Source organism: Aedes aegypti, chromosome 3 (assembly GCF_002204515.2).
Source record: "Aedes aegypti strain LVP_AGWG chromosome 3, AaegL5.0 Primary Assembly, whole genome shotgun sequence".
In the NCBI taxonomy this organism is placed as follows: Eukaryota; Metazoa; Arthropoda; class Insecta; order Diptera; family Culicidae; genus Aedes; species Aedes aegypti.
The window spans coordinates 142,770,765-142,794,481 of NC_035109.1; the positions used below are offsets into that span (position 1 = coordinate 142,770,765).

The 23,717-nt window shown below is 39.8% G+C and overlaps 1 protein-coding gene across 3 annotated transcripts in view; it reads left to right on the forward strand.

Annotated features, from left to right (window-relative positions):
• The window catches only part of LOC5574870 (dynein light chain 1, cytoplasmic), a 91,012-nt gene extending 69,392 nt beyond the window's left edge, over positions 1 to 21,620 (forward strand). For all 3 annotated transcript variants that reach the window (XM_021853372.1, XM_021853373.1, XM_021853374.1), the window contains one exon: positions 19,828 to 21,620. In XM_021853372.1, coding sequence (XP_021709064.1) covers positions 19,828 to 19,989 — 162 coding nt within the window. In that variant the 3' untranslated portion in view covers positions 19,990 to 21,620. The remainder of the gene's footprint in view (positions 1 to 19,827) is intronic.
• The last annotated feature ends 2,097 nt before the right edge of the window (positions 21,621 to 23,717 follow it).

Here is a 23,717-nt window from a genome sequence, read left to right on the forward strand (position 1 = left end):
CGGCATTCATTGCGTTTGGAACGGTAGATTTCCATTAGTTGGGATTTTTCTGGATGGTCATTAGGCAAACGCTTAGCAGCACGGAGGGCTTTTCTTCTCGCTTTGATGATTTTTTAATGTCCGGAGACCACCATGGCAACGATTTTCGACCTGGATTTGGAGAAGTGCGAGGAATAGTTGTTAAAGCCGATTGGTGCAATGCATTGAGAAACTCTTCGATATTATTCGGAGGTGTGTCGGAAACGTGTTCGTCAATCAGACCTTGAAATTGAGACCAGTCTGCTTGATCATACTTCCAGCGCGGGCGACGGGAAATAGCTTGGGGTTGTTGGTTGGTGTGGATGAGTATTGGATGGTGATCACTACCCATAGGGTCTTCTTTAGCAGTCCAGAGGAATCGGTTGACTATACTTGGACTACACAAACTGACATCAATTGCAGAACTCCGTTGGCCTCTGGTGAAGGTAGTGGCTCCATCATTGAGAACAACTAGGTCAAGCTTTTCTGCTACTTCCATAATGAGTGAGCCTCTATCGTTTGGTGAAATACTACCCCATTCCGGGTGATGACCGTTAACGTCCCACATAACTAGTATTGGACCTCTTAGGCCTTGTAGAGCGTTATAAAGGCCAAGTTTGAGATCCGGGAGGTGTCCATTGGGCAGGTATCCCGATATCACGGACAAAGGGAATGGATATTCGAGTTTAACTCCCACAATGGGTAGGTCCGTGTTGATTTGAAGCGGGGAGAAAGGAATACTTGATAGAACTCCAATAGCAGCCGAATGGTAAATATTCGCATTACATTTGACGATCCAACTATACCGTCTTTGTAAGGACTGATTCAACCGGTTGGTGTTGATCCGGTGCGTCTCTTGAATGGCCAGTATGACTGGTTGCTGTTCTCTAACGAGAAGCTCTAGATCCGGTAAATTATTGATGTAGCCATTCATGTTCCACTGGATTGCAAATAAACTGTTGACAGAAGGAAAAGATGGTCTCCTTTGTGGGTACGGAAAGCCAGGTTGTTCTGACGATGACCTGGTGTTCGGGTTGGGTGATCTGGTGGAATGTACTGTTTCTGGGACCTCACGTCGGTTTGACGGACTAGAAGTATCGTCAATATATTCCGTTTGAGAAGCATGTTCTACATCCCAGATAGGGTGATCAGAAGAGCTTGCTTTTGGAGCAGCCGTCCCTCTATGTGTCAGTTGGTATGCGTCATATAACGCTGCGTTGGACCTTGTACTTTGTGGCAGCGTCGGCCAGCGGAAATTTTCAGGACCGAATCGAGGTTGTGTTCGGTTTCCGGTCGTCGATAGAGCTTCACTGATGCAGGACTGTCGTGCAGAATACATATCCAGCGAAGATTCTTGTGGCACGGACTGTATTGGTTGTGCCTTGACTCCCTCGTTGTCCTCAGGGGGATAGGAGTTACCTCCCTTGTCCGTCCCTCTTCCGGCCGCCACGGAGTGTCGAGGGTTGTCCGTCAGTTCCGGTGTGGCATAAACGTCCGCACTGGCGGTGCCTCGACTGCTCGGTAGCTCCGCCGGGTAGGTGTGTTGCGCAGTACAAATTGCCAGGTCGTTGGGGGTTGTAGGTAGAATTAGTTGTTGGATTGATGGGGTGTGATTGTTGGGAATTGCTGTTACAGGGCTAGTCCGCTCCCTTTTCAAATCAGTTTCAATAAAAGTTTTTCGAGGGAAGACTGCAATGCTAGTTTTGCTGTTTACTGCAAGCAGAGATGTAGGTCTAGGAAGGGACTAGATAGGCGATCTGATGTTTAGGTGTCGGATATGTACCCAGATGCATTCATCATTGGTTCGTCACTTGAAGAAATTTCGATGTCAGCAGGTGAGGCGAGTATACATTCTGGAGTCGTATTTGGCGAAAGACGGTTTTTGGTACGCTTGTTTAGCCGTTCATAACTGTCGGTTTTGGTGGCTTTCTTCTTCGTGCCTGTTTTCTTGACGTGCGATTCGGGCTGATTGGTGCTTGGAGAATTGGTGTCATCGTGTCCGGTATCAAGCCCGTTTGATGCGTCGGACTTGGTAGTTTTGTTTCCAATGTTACCAGCTTTTTTGGGGACATAAATTTCACGGATCATAGCGATTTCTTTGTCCTTCCTTGTTAACTCCGACTCCAAAGAGTGGATCTTGTCAACAAGGTCCTTGATAGTGCCGTGTTCCTTTACTGTGTTCAACCGTTCCTGCGGTGTGAGCTTCAACGTGGCTTCGAGCCGCTCGATGCGGGCGTCTTTGGCTTTAATTTCGGAGAGTAGAGCCTCGATCTTATCATCCTTGCTTTTAACTTCCTTCAGGACGTTATCGAGTTTCGCCGAGAGCTCAGTAAAACGCCGATCGTTGCTAGCTGCTACGGTAGATGCCATTGATTTGGGTCCGTATCTTAGGTCATATTGCCGTTTTGCTGCTGGATAGGAGACACCTAAGTTAACCCGTAGGTGCTGGATCTCATTCTCTTTAACGTAGATGGGACACTTGCGGCTTGAGAGAGGGTGGTTGTCGGTATTACACCGTTTGCAGAACGGGGCGAGGATGCAGGGATTTTCAAAATCGTTCTTATGCTTGCCAGAGCAATTACCGCATGTAGGGTTGTTCTGATGCTGACAACGGGCTCGCGTGTGTCCGAAATCCCAACAGCAATAACACAACATTGGTGTGGGATAGAACGGACGGGTACGGCATCGGATCCATCCAATATAGATGTCCTCGGGGATGACGGTGCCTTGGATTGTCAGTATGATGGTTGGGGTGTGGATTCGTTGTCCTCCGTCGCGCCTTGTAATTCTCCGCACTTCTTTAACACCTTGGTCTTTCAGCTCTTCAACCAGCTCCTCATCAGAGTAGGCACAAGTGTCACTGCAGCTGATAACGCATTTCGAAACGTTTAGCACCGGATGTTCCACAATCGTAATCGGAAAGCCATCAGCTAGTGTTGACATTTTCTTCAGCTTCTCAACGTGATTTTTGTTCCGTATTTTCAGCACGTACGTGCTTCCTCCTTTTTCCGGGTAGGCTCCGTCTATCTTCACTCCCAGATAACTTTCCACAGATTTTCGAAGGAGGAAAGGAGCTTGAGGAAGATTCCCCGAGACAGCTTGCATTCTCATCATCACCAATTGACCGTGATGGCCTTGAGGGTCTCCCCATTCAGGAAACAGAGGGCCTGCAAATTCCCCATCACGACAGTTGGACGGACCCGTGTCCCCTAGTGGAAAGGGGTCTAGCCCCGACGGCATGTCGGGGGACCAACAGAACGCTTTAGTTTTAATTAACCACTGTGGAGATATTTTCTACAGACACGATGGAAACAAACCGCACAGCACGAGATGCCACTCACTAGGCGGTTGTTCGTCTGAGCAAGAACAAAGGCAAATAACTTCTTTTGTTCGATGCTATCAACAACGCTGTATGATGGATGTTGATCACAGACCGGAGATACTTAGGCACTAAATCTCGCACTTTTGGCCACTTATTGGTCGGCTTTCTTTGGTGGATGGTAGAGTGTCCATTTCCCGGCCATTTTGCTGGTCCCGGGATTCGGGACAAACATCTTTGCTTGTCCCGGGAAATCCCGGGATCCCGGGATTTATCATATTTTCAACAAAATTATCATTTCGGTAAAAATGTAAGAACAAATTGAACACTACATCTTTTTTCAATGAGATAAGCAATAAATGTAATTTATAAAAATAATATGTGAATTAAGCAAATCATATTTCAGATAAGACTTTCTTATTCTGATGAAGTAACCTAACAAAAATCAAAACTTAGCTTGACTAATAACGGGTTTGCTATGGATATTTTCAAATTCTCTATAAAATTTATGAATGGAAGAATGAAAAAAACTTAAGTCATAATTCTAAAGCAATTGGCTTCAAACATTTGCAAAGTCATAAAAACTTTAGAACAAAATAAACGATTAAAAATCATTGAACACTCTTAAAAATAATGAAAATCATTCCGGACGTAATTCACATTATGACTGAATGACATATGATGTAAGTGATAAAATGACGTAAAAATGGGTTCTGGAAGATGTATTGAAAGAAAAATGTAATTTTACATGACGAAGGTCATGAAAACGATGCCGCTATGATTGACATTTGCCGAATCAGACACCATCGTATTTAAAATTAAACGCAAATTCACGTCATTTGGTTCGCTTCTTTTATGTGCATCCAAAAGACGTAAAATCGCATGATTTTTTCGAAGTGTGAAGGTATTGTTGATCATGCTAAAAGTTAATTATTGACTGAAGTTTATTACCGTGAATGGCATGTCAGTGTCATCTGCATTTTGGTCAAAATTGAGTTGATATCACTTTTTATTATATCTTCTAATGATCTTTCAGCTGCACTCACGAGAAATCATTTTTTGTTCAGTAAAATTAGTCATCAAGTCGAATTGTAATGAAAAAAAAACGCATGTCAATCCCACTGCAGATTTTTGCATCGTGTAACATCAATCAACACAATCTTTATATTTTTCTTGGAAAGGTAATGGAGTGAAAAGCAATTTATGAAATTGAGATCGAAACATGTTCCAATCTCCTGGAAGAATATTTGTATGGAAAACGTGATTGAAAACTTCTCAGTCAATTTTCTCAATGCCTACTCTTCACAGATGATACTGACTTGCGATTTGCGGCAGTTTAGGTATACTTTCAAATTTGTCATCTCAGCAGGTTTATAAAAACGGCTAATGTTGAAAAGAAAAGCATTAGAATTTTGCAACTAGACAAATAAAAATATGTGTTTCTTACTTGGCAAATTGATCTTTTCATGAAAATAATTACTCGTTTATTCTACTTTTCATTATGCTTTTCTACTTCATCAAATTAGGTTGATGGAAATAAGGAAAAATGTCATCGTTTTTCATTGAAATTTTGTGGTTTTCATCAAATTCTACGTAAATTTCGGGATTCCCGGGATGTCAGAAATAAAATCCCGGGAAACGGGAAATCCCGAAATTTATCAAATCCCGGGATTTTTTGTCCCGGGATGTCCCGGGATGGACACTCTAGTGGATGGCAATGCACTCCTGAGCCTGCCAAATTCGGCGGCGTAGTTAAATTGGGAGAGTAAACTGTTAGCTGCAACGGTCGCAGCGAAGTTAGATACGCGGGAGCGATAGTATAAACGCGTCTGTTCGCGATGACATGAACTGTCGAAACTGATCTTGTTTTAAATGTAATATTTGCCAAGAAGAGCATATTTTATTTTCTTAGAGAAATAAAGCCCCAACAAAAAATATGGATATAACTAAAACGACTGATTTTATGTCATGTTAACAAATGGCAAAAAATGTACTCCAAGTAGTTAGAGCATTCATTTTTAATCCATTTATTAAACTTTTATTTTGTTTATTTATAAATTTATTAAATTAGACACGAATATAATATAATATTCACATAATTATTTAAAGTTTCAAAACATCTGTTTGATTGCATCTATCAAGAAAATCTAATATTTTATAGATATTTTTTCAATCTTGTCATATGAATGTTTTGAAGCTTAATCATAATTTTAAAACCCAAGTTCATAAGTAAAAAAAGAAGTTTGATAAAAAATAATTGTATGCAATTTTTTTCGGCCCCTTTTTTATACGGACTTGATTCAAAATGCTACGTTCACTAGCTAGGACCCCTCCCTCCCCCTCGTCACACTTCGTCACAAATTCGTGAAGACCCCCCTCCCCCTAAAAAGCTACGTCATTTATGGTCGTGTCGTGTGTGATGGTCTTTATCCGGTGCCATCCATCGATCACGCGTCGACCTTTTTAGAAGTGCTGCCAGCGGCCACCGTACGGAGTCAATGTCATGTTAATGTGTGTATACCTATATGCGGCGCTATACCCTCGTATGTAGGGCATTTTCTATGCAAATGAAGTACCATCAATTTTTCCTCTCTGGTAGATGGTGGTTAGTCCTTTCGTTAGTTAGAGGAAAATGTGGGTAGGAGGCACAGGGAGGGTATTGAGTGTATAGTAGGCACACAACAAGAACAGAAGCAAGTGGAAGGCAAACATAAGATTGATAAAGATGTTAGTAGAGTGATCGATTACCTTGGCATGTGGAATACATTAACTGGTTGAAGCGATGGAGCAGAGAATTAATACGTTAACTTCCTATGCAATAGGGATGAAATCCATTTTTTGAGAAAAGCCAATTTGGATCTGCTATTACTTTATCAATTTGGATTATTTTCCGCTAAGCTAATACTGAACAATTTTTCAAATCAAATAATGCAAATTGAAGCGGCTATCTAGCGAATAGGGAGTCATGGGTTCGATCCCCATCGGAGTATGTGGTTTCTTTTTGCAGTTTCTATTTCAATTTGTACATTTGACACGTGTTTCGTCGTGTACATGTACACTTCAAAACGTCAAAACCTTATAACAGAGATTCATTCCTTAGGCGGGAATTGCCTATAACTTGACCATTAATTAACTGTGCAAATATACCATTCAACAAAGCTTCAAACTTGACAAATGATTTAAAATGTTCTACTAACTAGTGCAGATTTGCGCTATTATTAGCTGCCAGCTCTCTCAACTCCTCCATAACTCAATTAGCACCGTGAATCACGATGGGAAACACAACTTGTGTTACCCTCTTTCATATAAAGTTTATCACATTAGCAAGTTACGAACCGTTTAATAGCATCAGGGCAATACAGACGTTCTGGTGTCACTAGCACGAGCTTGGGAGAGAGCATGGTTGCATTAAACTAGTGTTGACGAGCTACGTCTTTTCAACGCGAGAACAAACCTTGCAAGCGTGACTAACAAACCAATTAAAAATACTAACCACCATACTTTCCGAGCAGTCAAAGGCGGGAAAGTTGTTCGGTTTGTTGGTATTGTGTCTGAGCGAAGCCATCCTCCTAATCAGTTTGTCGCATGATGACACAGTTTTTAATTGAAAGTATGTCACGCACGTTCAATATCTTTGAGGTACCGGTGTTGACAAAAGGCACCTAGGTTTTGCACGACCTTTGTTTGCGAACTCAATTGTTTGCCTGAATTTACTCATGAAATTTGATTAGCATTTGTTTACATTGCTCAAATCTTATCACCAAATGTGTCGGTCGATATACCCGAAGCTCTCAATACCATTATTGCTCGATTCTGCGTATGTATCACGGCAGTTATGATAGCAATCTCTACTCTGCAATGAATCACGCTGAGTTGATGGTTCTAAATTTTGTACCAGTAGATATTGCAGTCACCGACACACTTTTTTGCAATGTCCCCACATGAAAGCAAGTGCCTTCTCGCTTGAAATTCCGGAGCCGCGATGCCATAAATCCTGCCACAACTTTTACCATTGTGGCGGCCAAGTAGATTTTTTTTTGCTACATTCCAGCCCTACCGTTCACAACGCACTGAAAGTGTTGGAAAAAAGTGTCACTTGTGCCCCAAAATCCTACCTGAAAAACCAAAGAGGGACAACTACCGAAAAGCTAAACAGGACACCAAAGCAAAGAGGGACACCATTAGTTGATACAGGCATGTTGCATGTTCAGAGGATGAAGTTTTGGAATTGGGCTAGGAATGAAGTGTGTGTGTATATGTGTCCCTTTTTTCAACTCGTATGACGTCCACATGGACATTGAGTCGGGGCCACGCCAATTTTGTGTCATGCTTGAAAATGTTTTTTTTTCGTTCTGACACAGCGAACTGCCAGAATGTGCGAATGAATTTGGATGGAGAGATTTTTTTTCACACTTACTCTTTTTGTGAATACCGACACTACTAGACGATGGCCTAATGAGGGTATGTCATGTTGAAGACTAATTGAAATCCTTGAAACTCGCGGCTTGGATTGGGATGGACAACATTTTGAAGTTGAATTTAAATTTGCAGTTGGATTGTAATGATTATGTGTAAAATGCAAACTACAGTCAATACATTCCCATACTGGGTTTGAGGCCACCATTGAGTTTGGAATGCGCATTTCGACTAATCCTCGAATTTTTTTAATAACTTTCTGTGTTAGTTATGACTTTCCTTTATACCTGCTGGAATGCTAAGTTTGCTTGTCATACACACAAGAAGCTACAATTTGCGAATGTTGTTTCGCCCTTTTCACATGTTAGTCCAATTAGTTAATGCAAAAATAACTTTGAACGTATTATCGAGGTGTGGAGTGTATTTCCAATCCAAGTTGCCTAAACGACATCTATAAACGCTTGTCTCATTTCATTTAATTTCTTTCACGATCAATGCTTTACTAAGTAAGTCTTATTATCACCACGAAGACAAACGTGTCTTTCAATGCGAATTTAAATTCGTTTTATCTTCTTCCTGGGACCAAAACAATTTGCGCATTATTTTTATCCCTGTCTTATCAGTGCCGTCGACAGGTCGAATCGTTGTGCCTATTATGTAAATTATATTCGCCGTCGTCTCAATAATCGGAGACCAAATTAATAAGAAAAGGCAGCAGGAAAGTTCCAATTGCCGAAAAGGGACGATCCGCACCGTGAATCTGCTTCCAATATGCCGTAAACGGCTTTTACTTTACAGGCATCATAATTCGTTGCTGCTGCTATTCCCAGGAGAACTCTCAACTGCTACGGAAAATCGCAGTAACTTTTCCTCGCTCACCTCGTTCATCGTGCGAGCCAAATTGCTTTGGCATCGCTTCGCGCGGAAATATCGTGCAAGCACCATATTCTGAACGGTTAAGAAAATCCAATTTGAATAACCTAAATTATAAGGGATTTCAACAGCTGGGATATTGGTTTGTCTTGCCATTGCATTTGTCTAATATCTAAATAAACGTGTAGATTAAAATAAAACGTCCATCAATTATCAATCATTTTAAAAATCATATGTTAGTCTGACGCATGCATGTTCCTAATTATGGATGCCATATACATCAATGGTCCTAATTATGAACACACATTGTTCCTTATTATGGACAGCAAACGAACTTTACGTATAATATTTGTTGAAAAAACAACTTAACCATGTATTTTAGTTTTGAAACATTACAATGATTCAGGTTTCGAACTGACAGTTTACTATTTTGGATGTAAAAACAATGAATGTTCAACATTAGGAACGAACCGTTCAGAATATGGCGCTGTCTATAATATGGTACTGGCACGGTATCTTTTGCATCCCGGAAGCAAAATTAATAGCTTCCAGAGAAAGTGGAAGTTTTTTTTTGTTGGGCGGAGAAGCGGTGTGATCTGTGACAAGCAGCTAAATCGAATTTTCCGGTTGTATCGCGTTTCGCCATGTGGGGTGCATTTTTCGGTGGAAACGGAAGCCACACACATTTGCCTCGTTTCCCGTTTGTGTGTAAGGATCATGGGGAGGTTTGGTTACAGGGCTGATAGCAGGGCTCTTTTCTAGAGGTTTAGTCACTGTTTTGATGCAAATCTCTACTTTTACATTACTTTACACAGGAACAAGTTACCCAACCTGCGATCCAAGACGAGGGAAGGTAATCGCGTTCCTACTTAGGTGGTAGAACCAATTAAAGATTTCGTAGTTAACCGTTCCACGCAGAAGTTCTCAGTGGAACAATTGACACACCTCAACAAGGGGTTAGGATATGCGGTGACAGCGAAACCCTATGAGGAAAAAAAATATCGTAGGCATGGAAACAGCGATTATCCAAATTGTACCAGTGAACGACCAGAACACGGCAAGGAACATCGTAGCAAAGGCCATTGCAACAGAACAATGCAGCTGGGCAGCCCAAGACGAGACGAGGATAGTAAAAGAACTTGAGGGTAAACCAGTGTTCTACATCAAGGCATAACGGCAAAACGATCGTAATCATGGACAAGACTGATTACGAAAAACAAATGGCGAAAAGGATAAACGAACGCCCATATCAACGTTTAAAATTTTTGAGACACGGATCATCAAGCTTACGGACAAAACAATGAAGGGCTGCAAGGCGGTCGTTGGCTCGTTTGAAAGAGGCAAACCCCATTCTTTCTCAAATCTAAATACTACCGAACATTCACAAACCATGAAAAGAAATGCGAGAAATCATTTCAAGGATTCCAAACCCATAAGCTGTCGAAATGGTTAGTCATGAAATTGCCGAGTGTAGCGAATCTCCTCCCCACTAGGGCAGTAAAAAAGATCCAGGTGTTCTGCAAGAAACGATTAGAGTCAGACTATTTTCCTCAGTAAAGGATTCCCTAAATCTTCTCGAGGACTGGTTACTACCCCAAAATACGGATGCAGCATGGAAAGGAAAGGTCAGTACATACATGAGGTTGACAAGGTTGTGCTTGGACGAGAACAACTTTCAATTTCGAGGAAACTCTTCTACAAGCAGACAGAAGCAGACAAGCCCCCATGGGTCTCCGTTTTTGTGCGAGCTATTCATGGCAAATCTTAAGGAAAATTAAAAAAAAAAACGAAGTCTTACCGGATAAATGATGGAGATACGTCGACGACAATTTCAGCTTTATCAAGCGGTAGGATCAACCTAGGATTTTGGATACAATCAAGAGCTTACACAAGGATATCAAGTTCACCCACGAGGCGGAGGGAAAACTACTGTTTGTAAAAAATAGATAATTATGAATCAGGTTTGTAAAACCGCTGTGAGTGATCCAAAAGCACCACCGTGAGCTTCAAAGAACATAAAAAATGAACACGTTAGCACTGCCTTTTCTCAGTCAATGATGATGATTGTTTTCAAATCGTTCTAAATGGTCAGTGAAATGTGATCAAAACAACCATCAATTGGAAAGTAAAAGCAACGCTAACTTGTTCAATTCATTCATTCGTCGGTACATGTGTCACGCACGATTTAACTTTCATCAGGTTGCAATGCTGTGCTCGATCTTTGGGCATTTTTTGTAATTTATTGCCTCAAGCAACATGTAAGCAGTTGATGGTCAATGAATTCATAGGTTTATTATGTTTGATTCCCGTTGACTAGGGCTTGAAGAAATAAACTCAATGTGTGTTTTCTATACCATATATATTAAGAAAACTGTGATTTCTGGGTACTGTGGCGAACAAATCTGGATCAAACAATGTTTAACCTCAATTTAATCTTATTAGCGTCTTCGACAAACTAAGGTGATTATAAAACGAAGCCAAACTTTGAATTTTCAAGTGCACAAGACGAGAGAATCTGACAACAGTTCGCGTTGAAATCCAATCGAATTGCTTGCTTGCTGGTGGTGACCAATGGGATAGATTTTCAACGCGGAGCGCTGTTTGGTTCTCAAGTCTTGTGCTCTTGAAAATTTGCGGTGTGGCTTCGTTCTATAATCACCTTAACAGAATAAAATCAGCTTTCAAATAGTGGTAATAGCAAGTGGTTTTGATTTTTCACATGCCAGATATGATATTTCAAACATTGAAATAAGCCCAAAAACACATTTTTAACTTGAAGCATACCGTAATATTTATCAAATAAGCTGAAAATTTGACCAGACGATGTTCTTAGCATGAGAATTCAGAATACTACTTGACCGGAAGATTTACAGAGATTTTTTCAAATATGAACAGGTCTAATATGAAGCCTACAAACGCCCATTGAGTCATTCCCTACACATCGAATCATTCGTTCCAGCATAAGATGGCAGCGTTTCACCAAATGGTCCACAGGATGCAGACTCTACAGACTTGGATTTGTTTACGTTGTTCAGTAAATATCCTAACTTAAATCGAACTGTAAATAAATAATTAACTGAAACTTCGGTATTGCAAACGAACTTTACCGAAAAAACTTGAAAAAATAGGAAAATCAAATATATATTCATCTTTATTTTACCGAAATCGTTGCTTTATTTGCCGAACAAACAGTATATCGTGTAGATCAACCGTAGACTGTAACTTTTAACCGTACTTCAGTACATAGTGCTTAATGGTTTACCGAACAACTGGTAATTTGGAATTTTTGAGGCCAGCAAACATGTCGCCATATTTATTTTAAAATGCAAGTCAACGCTTTTAGCTTGTTCGCGATGCTTTTTGAATTCTGTGATTTTGACGGTGGATACTGTTTTCGAAAAACTAATATAGCAAGATGTGCGTCTGGTACTTATCCGTAAGTATGACTAGTAGATTTTAATTGAAGAGCTTATTTTAAAGATGCAATCAAATGTTTTCGTTATAGGATACAAGAGCCAAATCACGTTCTAAATTACAACCTCATATAATAAAGATATTCTTAAAAATGACTGATTCCTGTTCAAAAGCTGTGGCTGTGGAAATACACACCAAATGTCTGTACATTTCTATAATCTGATATGCAAAATGAAGAATATTCGAAATAAAATAAATTACTATCAAAATTAATTTCATCCTTTTTTATGTTTTTCAATCATCCAGAATGGAATTTCGACTGCCTGCTGATAATAGCAATGCGTTCGGTAATCTTCTTCTTCTTCTAAGCATTAACGTCCTCACTGGGACAGAGCCTGCTTCTCAGCTTAGTGTTCTTATGGGCACTTCCACAGTTATTAATTGAGAGCTTTCTTTGCCAAATTCGCCATTTTCGCATTCGTATATCGTGTGGCAGGTATGATGATACTCAATGCCCAGGGAAGTCAAGGAAATTTCCTTTATGAAAAGATTCTGGATTGACCGGGATTCGAACCCAGACACCTTCAGCATGGCTTTGCTTTGTAGCCGCGGACTCTAACCATTCGGCTAAGGAAGGCGTTCGGTAATGATTCTTACAATTTGCTCGGTAACCATTGACGAATCGTTTGTAATGTTTTGACAGCTGCGTTTTGGGTCAAATTATAGATCGTTCGGTGATTCTTAACTTTACCGAAATGATAGCGTTCAGCGGTTTATATTTCGGTAAAAAAATTACCGGAGTCGATGATATTTTCTAAGTATATACCCCTCAGCGAAGTCGGAAAAACTGTTGAACTGAAATATATTTTCGAAACGGCAGGGATCAACGGATACAAAAACAAGGATGATAAAAGACATCATTGACAAAAAGGATAGACGTCATATTCGGAGTGATCTGACGGCACTCATCTCTATCATCGAACCCATAAAGAGAGTCTCCATCCCATACGATAGACACAAATCAAGCTCCGCCCAAAGCTGAGGAATTTCCGAATCGATTTGGTGTTTTCCAGCAGAGACAATCAATTCAAGACTTCGTTAGGCTCTACCAAGGATCCTGTAAATACACTGGACAAGGCTGGCGTTAGCAAAATTAATTGTCTGTTTATCTAGATTTGTGCTCTGGGGCTGTCCATTAACCACGTGGACTGTTTTTTGTGATTCCAGACTACCATCCCTCCCCCATCGTGGTCATTTGTCCATACAAAAAAATTAAAATTTATATGAACCGTGGTCTTTGACCAGAATCCCCCCATGAATGACCATGTGGTATATGGACGACCCCTCTTGAAAATTAAAAATTTGGCTTCGATTTATCTTCACCTTAAAATAGCATCAGAAAAAATCAGAATTGAGCGAGTCGTTGACTAATCTTCACTAGGCCAAAATAGCATGTAATCCAGTCTGCCTGAACACCGACCATGCAGTCTTTTGTTAAGACACTCAATCGCTACCAGCCCTGTGGCCGGAGCCGTGTGAATCTAATGGGTTCTTTTCCAGAAGGTTGACAATGGTTACGACGTCATGGTACTGAATGAAACCTACAGAAAGAGGAAAAAAAAACGTTTGCAAAAAGTTCGTCTTGTCTAGGATGGCTGCAACGATCGATGATGCACCCCAAGACACACAATAGGAAGTGCAGACCAATATTGTATCTAAAGTTATGACTACGTTGGTGTGGCTGGGAAAACATTGCCAACTATTTTTCCAACAGTTTGCGGGCTGGAAGGATATATCGTTTGGGCAGCATCCATTCATAACGTAACGCGAATTTTTTTTTAAGACAAAGTAGGCGTCATTGACATTTGTACTACTAGGCATCGATAATTGTGGCTGATTCGTCTCACGATTGCAAATTGAATAAAATCATTTGGTTTTCTGCATGTAAGCGTAAGTAGTGATACTTTTCTGAGTCAATATTACTTGAGATGACTGAGTTTTATCACTTTGAAATTGCAAGCTGCAAAATCAACATGGCTACCTAAACGTATAACGGGCTACTTAGCCTTAACTACCTCCCCTCTTTTTTTGTACCGCTTTTTGTACTAGAATTTTCAAATCCTTAGGTCTCTCCTTTAAACGTTACACAATTTGTGGACGGCGCCTTATCTGCTGTAGAATGACTCAGAGGCGAAAGCGCTTTTTTCAAATATTAAGCGTGTAGACCCTCGAAGAGGATCTCATCGGTTTAAAAGTCTAGCGCGATTTATAAACTTTTTAGATCTCTCATACTTGGAATTGTGTTGTTGAGGAAAAATTCCTTTTCCTCTAGACAGGCTATTGTACTATCGGGTATTAGTAGCGCTTATGCCACTTTGCAGCATTACGGAGAACCGTGCTGGCTTCCGACCGTCGCAGTTTGTCGGGTGCAAATAATGAGCAGAAGTTGTGTGCAGCAGTCAATCATCGTTCGTGTCATGATTTGCGAGAAGAGGGTGAATAGCAGAGCATTACTTCTTCTGCCACCGGATCGAAGAGGTATTGCTGGGAGCGTGTGTAAGGGATACACATACAGCTTAGCATATTTTGTGCAAACGGGAAACTTTTAGTGCTTTCCCTGGCGAGGAAAGCTCCTTTTAGAGTATCAGTAGAAAAAACAGCATTATAACTTCTCATGTTTGTTTTCCCAATACAGGTTGCTGGATCGTTTCCAATTTGTAGTGGGATTATCAAAGCTAAGTTTTTCTTGTGCATCAAACAGTAACAGTAATCCGAAGGAATTTTTCATCTCCGTCAACAAAGGAATCTTATGCTTGTGCAAAGGTACCTGTATCTCCACAACGTATCAATCAATTGTGCTCAAATTAATACAAGCGATTCTTCTAAACTTGAATGACCTTCCTTGCAGAATTTCAAGAATAGCAATGGAAGGTGTCTGGGTTCGATTCCCGGTCGGTCCAGGATCTTTTTGTAATACAGTGATACCTCCATGAGTCGATGTTCCATAACTCGATATCGACTCATGGAACCATACTAAAAACAAAATTTCATGGTTACTATGATGGTCCCTAGAAGCAGCTTCCCAAAGGATTGCTGTTCCATGACTCGATATTTCCATGAGTCGAAAGTCCCTTCAATATCGACTCATAGAAGTTTCACTGTATAGAGTATCATCGTACTTGCCACACGATATACGAATGCGGAAATGGACACTTAGGCAAAAAAAGCTCACAGATAATAACTGTGGAAGTGCTCATAAGAACATTAAGCTGAGAAGCAGGCTCTGTCCCAGTTGAGGACGTAAAGCCAAGAAAAAGCATTATGCCAAACAACTGTTATTCCAAAAAACAGTTATCCCAAACATTTGCCAAACGACTATTATGCCATACGAGTTTATACCAAACGGCATTATGCCAAACGGGGTAGACCCGTTGTGTTCTGCAACGATTCGGACGGCCAGCTCCAAAGGCGGATATTTTTTCTTTCAAGGCTTCTGTCATTCGGGCCAATTCAGTAAACTCCATAACTTGATATTGAAAACACCATCGAGTTAGGGAGGTACCAAGTTACAGAAAACAAAACCAGTGCAAGTGCGATCCAGGGGATCATCGAATTAGGCACGAAAACCAACATTTACTATGGTTCTTTAACTCTAAATCGAGTAACGGAGAGTAAACTGTACAGAAATTTCCAAATTCGTTCTGCATTTTCTGATGAAGTTTCTAATACAGAATTTAAGGTATTTTCCAGTACTTCATCCAGACTCTGAATTCCAGAGTTTATTACTCTGCCGTTATACGCATAATTGTCCCATGTTACTTTTTGTTCATTTTGACTTTTTGTCATCAAACAGTTTATTTTTACGTATAGTTTCAGAAAACACTTATCAAAAATAAACTTTGTTCGGAAACTCAATGAAAAGCAAGCCAAGTCGATTTGTCCCATTGTTGAATTTCCACGCATTACTGTCCCACTACTGTATTTCTACGCATAATTGTCACACTATACAATTCGCTGCGCTAATCTCGCACAAAATATTCCTTTGTCAGTTTTGAATAAGTTGGTGTAAGTGTTGAACTAGCGTCAGTTAAAAAACACTCTAATAAAGAAAAAAAAAATAAGTTGGTGTTTGGGAAAATCGTTTTGAACAACTTCTTACGTTGGCTTTACATTCCATGTGAGACACAACCTATTTTATGTGTTTGTATTATCGGGATGCATTCATCATTCATGCGAGTCTGACGTCAAATTTGATTGAAATTTTCAATATAAAAATATTATTTCCCATCCGTTTTTCAATGAATTTCAGTTAAATTTTCAGAGTCAATCACAATTTTTTTCATTTTGTTTTTAACTGCCGTAATCGATTAGAAATTCACCGTATTTTTTTATTCATCACGAAGAGTACTGAAATAATCCCACTTGAAGAATCAGGAACCACTTTAATTTCGAGTCCATGGCTTGTGACGAATCAACTTCATGATTTAGCAAATCAAGTTTAAATAAAAATAGTTCGACCGTTTTTGGATGACTTAGCCACATGCTGGGTTGTTCCGAATACCGGTTTACTGGAGGAAGTGACCATTATATTGGCGAATCTGAAACCTGGCTTGCGACATATCAATCTTCATGACTTTGCAAATCATGAGTCTACAGGTGGTTCAAATGTATTTGAATGACTTGACCACATGTCGGATTGTTCCGAATTCCCGGTTCCTTGGGGGAAATGACCACTAAACTGTCGATTCTGAAACCTAGCTGGCAACATCAAATTTCATAAATTCACAAATCAAGGCTAAAGAAGGGTCATTTAAAAGTTCCTGGATGACTTGATAACATGACAGTTTGTTTTGGATACCCTGTTCCCCAGAGGAAGTGCCCATTATATTGGCGGTCCTGAGAATTATCTTGCGACATATCAAACTTGATGAAGTCCTGGTCACATACTGGGTTATTCCGCATAATTGGCTCTCCGGTGCAAGTGGCAAATATGTTGGTGGTTCTAAAACCTAATTTGCGATGTATCAAATATCATAATATTGCAAACAAAGTCCAAAGAAATGTCAAATCGCGTGAAGATTTGTGTCGTGAATTTTGAGTTAAATATTTACTCCGCAGTTTAACCTTGAATTCGCTTATGAGTTTCTGTCAAGCCTGCAGCTGGAAGAGTCGATTTAGTAATTTATTACACCTTATAAACTCTCTAACTTACTCATCCACTCTTGCTTTCACTAACTCATACATTTTCTCATTATCACACATACAGAAAACTTTGCTTTCCATCCCAAACTATTAAATCGTATTTCTTCACTTCCCCACACGTGGCTCCGTTTGGCACATGTCACTTGAGCCTTCATTAGGTGCCTTAACATAGTCTTGAGGATATACGTCCTCTACATTCAGTACAATCTATACGTAACAACGGTCATCTACAGCAGTATGCTTAGCACATAATTGGTCACTACTATCAGTGGGACTGTTATGCGTAGAAATTCACCAAAAAACTCGTATTTCTAGGCATAACAGTCCCACTTTGAATTTCGTAGCTAAATTTACTTTATTCCCATAATACAAACTCTTGACTCTAATAAACACGCTATTCTTTATACTTTTGTGAAGATTTTAATTTAATTTATTACACACCTGGTCAATATGAGGCCTAAATGTGTTAAAATCTTTAAACGCGTTTTTCTCGATTGCATATTTTGGAACATGGGACAATTATGCGTATAACGGCAGTACTGCACTGCCCGCCCATAACTGCAAAACAGTCACATTCGACATTTTTGACAAATTGGAGTTAATACAATGGAGAGTCATCAAATGACAAATACTTTCGATCAACTTACTGATAGATTGATTGATTGATCCGGCATCCGTCTGCTTCAATCGCTGAAGGTCATACAGAGGCGGGCGTCAGTACCGTTCGTTTTTAACGTTAGGGAGCGCAGTTTTATCATTATCATCTATTGGTCAGAATCGTCTATAGCACTGACGTATATTATGTCGGAGAAGTGCAACCCATGAATCAAAACCCATACGATATTACCAAGTGGGTTATTTGTCAAAGCCACATTGGTATACCTTTAATTTCAATCTCCGAATGCCTAATACTCAAGCTCAATACAGAAGCTTCCTCAGCAATCCTTGTAAGAGTTATACAGTCTTCCCAAACGAACACCGAACACGTCGGTTCAGGCGGTTTCGGTACTCTCCTTGTACTCTGTTTTCGTGTGCAAACCGAAACGCTCGAAACTGATCCTAAACCCAAACATGTGTAAAGTGAACATCGGTGCAAACGCCGGTTCGAAAACCGGTCCATTTGTACCTCGATTGCAACCGCGGTTCAAATTTTGGTGCAAATCTTCGGTTGCATTCGAGCTTTCAGAACGATGACACAAACGGAGAGACAGAAAATTGTTTGATATCCACGCTTATCAAATTCTACTTATCGTGTCTTGTTGTTTGATATAGTAAAATCCTTGTTTTTTCATAAAGTTACCACTGAATGTTACCCAAAGTATTGATCTCAATTGATCTGCTTAAAAAATTTCAAGGCTCAAGGGTCTTGCGATTTGAACCAATAAGCTCCATATATGATCGTAGAGATTTATCCGCGTGGATTTTAACCGTTCTCTGCCTGCCTGCTTTGTGCCATTATATTATTTGAACCAAAGTTTGAACCGAAGTACACAAGTACCGGGTTCGGTTTGATACACTGGTACAGAGACGAAGCGCGTTTGTGGCTCAACACAAGTTGCAATGTTCAAACCAAAGTTGCACATCGGTTCGGTTCTTGGGAAGACTGGAGTTCTATCTCGCAGAAGTTCATCAAGTATTTCTCAAAAGGTATGAAGGAATTTCTTAACCCTCTAATACCCAAATTTATATTTTCGATCTAAATATCATTTTTAGTTATCTAAAATCGTTCTAAACACGTTTTGAGCAATGATTTATTTTTATTCGCAAATCTATGAATTTTGGTTTTTGATTTTTATAATTTTTATTTTTGAACATCCCTATCCTTTTTCATTTTTTATTGAAGCCTCTTCTAGTTACTGATTTTTGGCAACAATAAAAATTCAAGTTTTCACGGTACTTTTAAAAATAATAAATTTCAAATATTTTTCTGAAAATACAGTCGACTCTCCACATCTCGATTTTTATTTTCCGTGTAATTAACGGAAACACAGGTTTGGAATTATTTTAATACCACCAAGCCCTTCTGAATAGAAAAATATAAAAGGTACGATTTTTTATATTACACGTCAAATAAACCCCAGGCATTTGTAGGGGTTATATAAGAATACAATTTTTCAAACAATTTTCAAAAATACATAAGTTTCAAAAGTCATAAAATTGTTTTCTCATATGCGTGTTATGAGTCAAGGTTTAAGCCAAAAATAAAATCATTTTTATTTCCGAGCTACGAAAAAATACACAAAATTCCAAAGTGTACCCCGTCTAAAGGCGGGGTTGGGTATTAGAGGGTTAAGTAATTCTTAGGAGAATCTCTGAAGAAATATTCGAAGCAAGCCCAAGAAGAAATATTTTGAACAATTCTGTGGATATCATTAGAGAACTTTCTGGTTGAAGTAATGTAGAAATCTTCAACGGACATTTTGAAGGAATCTCCGAGAAATTTCTAGAATATGAAAATAAAAGGAAGCAGTTAAACGACTTATAGTTACTTGCAATATTCGATGTTCGCCTATTTCCATGTACTACTCCAATCTCTTAGAACGCAACATACTAATTGCAATTATCCTTTTTCTGTCGCCTTCCAGGACATTGCCGCATACATCAAGAAAGAGTTCGACAAAAGGTACAACCCCACCTGGCATTGCATCGTCGGCCGGAACTTTGGCTCCTACGTGACACACGAAACGCGCCACTTTATCTATTTCTACCTGGGACAGGTGGCCATTCTTTTATTCAAGAGCGGTTAAGTTGCAACAACATCACAGGCAGCAAAAAAAAAAAAGAAAAGCAGCAGCAGTCACCGCAAGCAGCTGAGAGAGCGCGTGTTGCGGAGTATTGTATACAGAAAGGATGAGCAGTAGCAGCAACGGCAGCAGCGCAGCAGGAAACACATTCTATTTACTATTACTTCTACTATTAATAAATTACAAGTATAACATTGCCCAACCAAACACAACAATTGCAACAAGAACCAGTCCGGATAGCGACAGAAGCAGCTGAGACCGAGAATGCGCGACTTTGTGATATCCGCGAGCTGTGATTGATGATGGCTACCATGGGAGAAAGAACGCAGCAGAAGAGCAGCCAGCACGGTCTTCCGGTTAACGGTTAACCGTGAGATGCATACCAAACCCAGTGGCAGCAAATCCATAAGCAAACCTTTGAGAAGAGACGTTCTAATCTTTAGCTATCACACTCTCTCCGGAACATATTTAGAAGATCTAACAAGAAGAACAAATCAATTGAAGACGCTAACTCTTTTTTCGAAGCAGAACGTATTAGGAGCACATTTTAGTATAGATCAAATGATAGTAGATAATTGATAATTTGATTATATGCAAAATTTTGAATTTTAACATCTATTTGGATTATCCTTGATTAGCGCAAATAATGGGTTGAAATTGTTTTTGTTTGTAACGATACCTACAAATTAAATATGCTGCGTTGAAACGTGTTTGTTTCCTTTTATCTTATATGTATTATCAAAAAGCAAATGATCTTAAGTTTTCTCATGGAAAACATTGATATAATATAATAATAAATTACGATAGATAAAACAAAACAAGAAATCCTCAAAGAACTCGAGTTGCTGTTTCATTTACCAAAATTATTGTCGAACCTGCTCTGTTGCTCACTTTCTTCAACAATGGGTTACGCATGTGATGGTTTCCTGTTGTCTTGATGAAATCCCTTCTGTCTTTCTTTGCGCTCACTCCTCAGTCCATTCGCTGTTTAAGACCAATCTATTGTAGAACAAAAGATCGCCTTCCTTTTTCAGCGACACCTTCTTTGGTGTGGCTTGTGTTCTTATGCTCATCGTCGAACCCTTAGAAATCACCTTCTTGTCATTTTAACCTGTGTCCGACGTGTGTTCTCCCTTTAGTATATAGTTACACAAAGAAGCAGATAGAAGTGTGGAGGAAGTCAGCTGAAGTGAAAACCATTTCCCTCTGATATAACCTACTCGATAAATCACTGTCCAGAAGCGAACGATTCGTTCGTCACTAGATTTTAGTAGTTTAGTACATACACTACACACTTATCCAGGAGTGCTCAGAGTGCTGAACTTTCACATACACAGATTTCTAGCTCAGAGAATATTTTATTTAAAGATTTGTTTAACAAAAAAAAACAGCTTAGGTTACATTTTATATTGTTTTCAAGTCCTCGAGACAAAAAAAGAACAAGAAGACATCGCATTAGTGAAATCCGCACCTGAGTTCCCAATAGAACATGATAAAAACCACGCAGATATAAATTTATTTACCTCCGTACGGAGGAAGAACGAAATGCACATTGCCGAAGTTCAAACAAAGCGAGTACTTTAAAACACACGCCGACTCATATAGAAAACAAATCAAGTGAAATCAACCAAAAAGTAAAGGTTTGGAAATTAAATAAAAACAAAACCGGGTCGAATCAATTCATGTACTTCTCATTATTAGCTATTATATGAATGGAATGAATATTACAGTATTTTTGTGTAACAGGAAAAAACATAAATTGCAAAATCATGGAAAAAGGAGATATGCCGAACACTCATTGAACGGTAATATAGAAGCTACTTAATGCAAAACTGAAATCGTATAAATAAAAAGAGATAAAAAACAGGAAACACATTTCGAACCAAAATGTATGAATTGGTCTTTGAATGAGATTTTATTATCCGTTTTTCCATGAGATTGGCCTTGTTAGGGTGTTTTTTTTTGTTTTTTACAAGGGGGAAATCTGCAAACAGATCCCCTGAGAAGGTAACTCAGGGAATGCCGCACCAACGACGACCCGCTAAAACCAGCCTATGCACTGTGCTTGAGCAATTCTTTTAGAATGTCGACCCTTGGCCTCAGACCCTTATCTCCCCGGAACCACCTTGCGGTATTTCTTCGGGGAGGGGCCAGTGCATATAGCACAACACGTGTAGCAGAAGTAGCCTGGGCAAACTACTTCTCCTAGCCGATTTAAACAATGTTAAAGGGCCTCGGCAGGGTTAATCCTCTGCAGCCAACTCTTGGTTGGCGCGCCATAGTCGCTGCATTTCTAACATAATGTGAGTGACAGCCGTCGTTACTGCATTCAAGCACCCGGCATCCGCACACATTCTCTCTATTATATTGTCGGAGGACGTGTCCCCTCCGCATGTAGCGAGCATGCGACCTCTCACAACAATGAAACGGGGGCACTCGAAATGACATGCTCCCCTGTTTCCTCCACACCAGCACAATTGGGGCACGCAGGAGATTCTGAGTGCCCGAACCTATGCAGGTACTGTCTATAGCAACCATGTCCTGACAGAAACTGCGTCAGGTGGAAGTTCACTTCCCCATGGTTTCTACTATACCAATCTGACACATTTGGTATTAGTCGATGGGTCCATCTACCCTTAGTGGAGTTATCCCATTCCTGCTGCCAGCTTCTCAGCGTTTCCTCTTTACACGTGTCGCGGACTCCTCTGATACCCCTTTGGTTGAAGCATTGAACATCTTCCTTGATGATGAGCCCGATGGGCGTCATCCCGGCTATGATGCACACGGCCTCTTTAGATACCGCCCGGTATTCACTTGCTACTCTTAGGTGTCGGCCAGGGTAGACGCGTCACGCGAAGCGGCGCGAAAATCCTTTGGAGTTTGACAGTTCATTATTAATAATTGTTATTAGAGATGTACCGAATAGCACTATTCGGCTTTCGGCCGAATACCGAATAGTTGAAATATTATTATTCGGCCGAACATTCGACCGAATAATGACTCAATATTCGGCCAAATAAAACCTTAAAATTCGGCATATCTTCGTCCAATTTCCCGAGAACTACATATTTAATTTTGATCTACAACAAAAAATGCTTGTTTTTTTCAATAGGAAAAGCTTCCAAGGTAAAGATTTGAACGAAATGATCGTTTTATTCAGCTTTTACAACCGTTTGATGAAATTACAATAATTATATTGTGTATTTCTTTCACCACTGGACTGCGAATCATGTTGGTATCTTCAGAGCACTTATTCTCTGATTTTTACGAAGACTAAGGGGTCTATTTTATAAGTCGAGTCGATCAAAATGACTCGACTGGAGTCACTGTCGACCGAAAATTTTGCTCGACTCAGCTCTGTCACTCGAGTTTTTCGACAGTTGTCACTCTATGTGACTGGATTACTATGGGAGTCGACGGGTGACATCTGAAATATGCATGCTTGCTTTGATCGACAATGAATACAGACGAGTCACATGAATCTGCTCGATTTACAAAATAGGCCCCTAAGTTCCCCAAAGATGCCATTGCGCACTTTTATTAGCGTATCCGCACTTGTAAAAACTTTTGCGATAGTCTAGAGGTGAAAGAAAGTTCTGAGGATTTGTTTTTTTCTGAAGTTAGGGAGTTGTATCTTATTAACAATTAACAAATGATGGTATTTTTTATCCATTTCATTTTTTTAATTCGGGTAATACTTTACTTGATTGCTCATCCGACCTTGGAAGTGC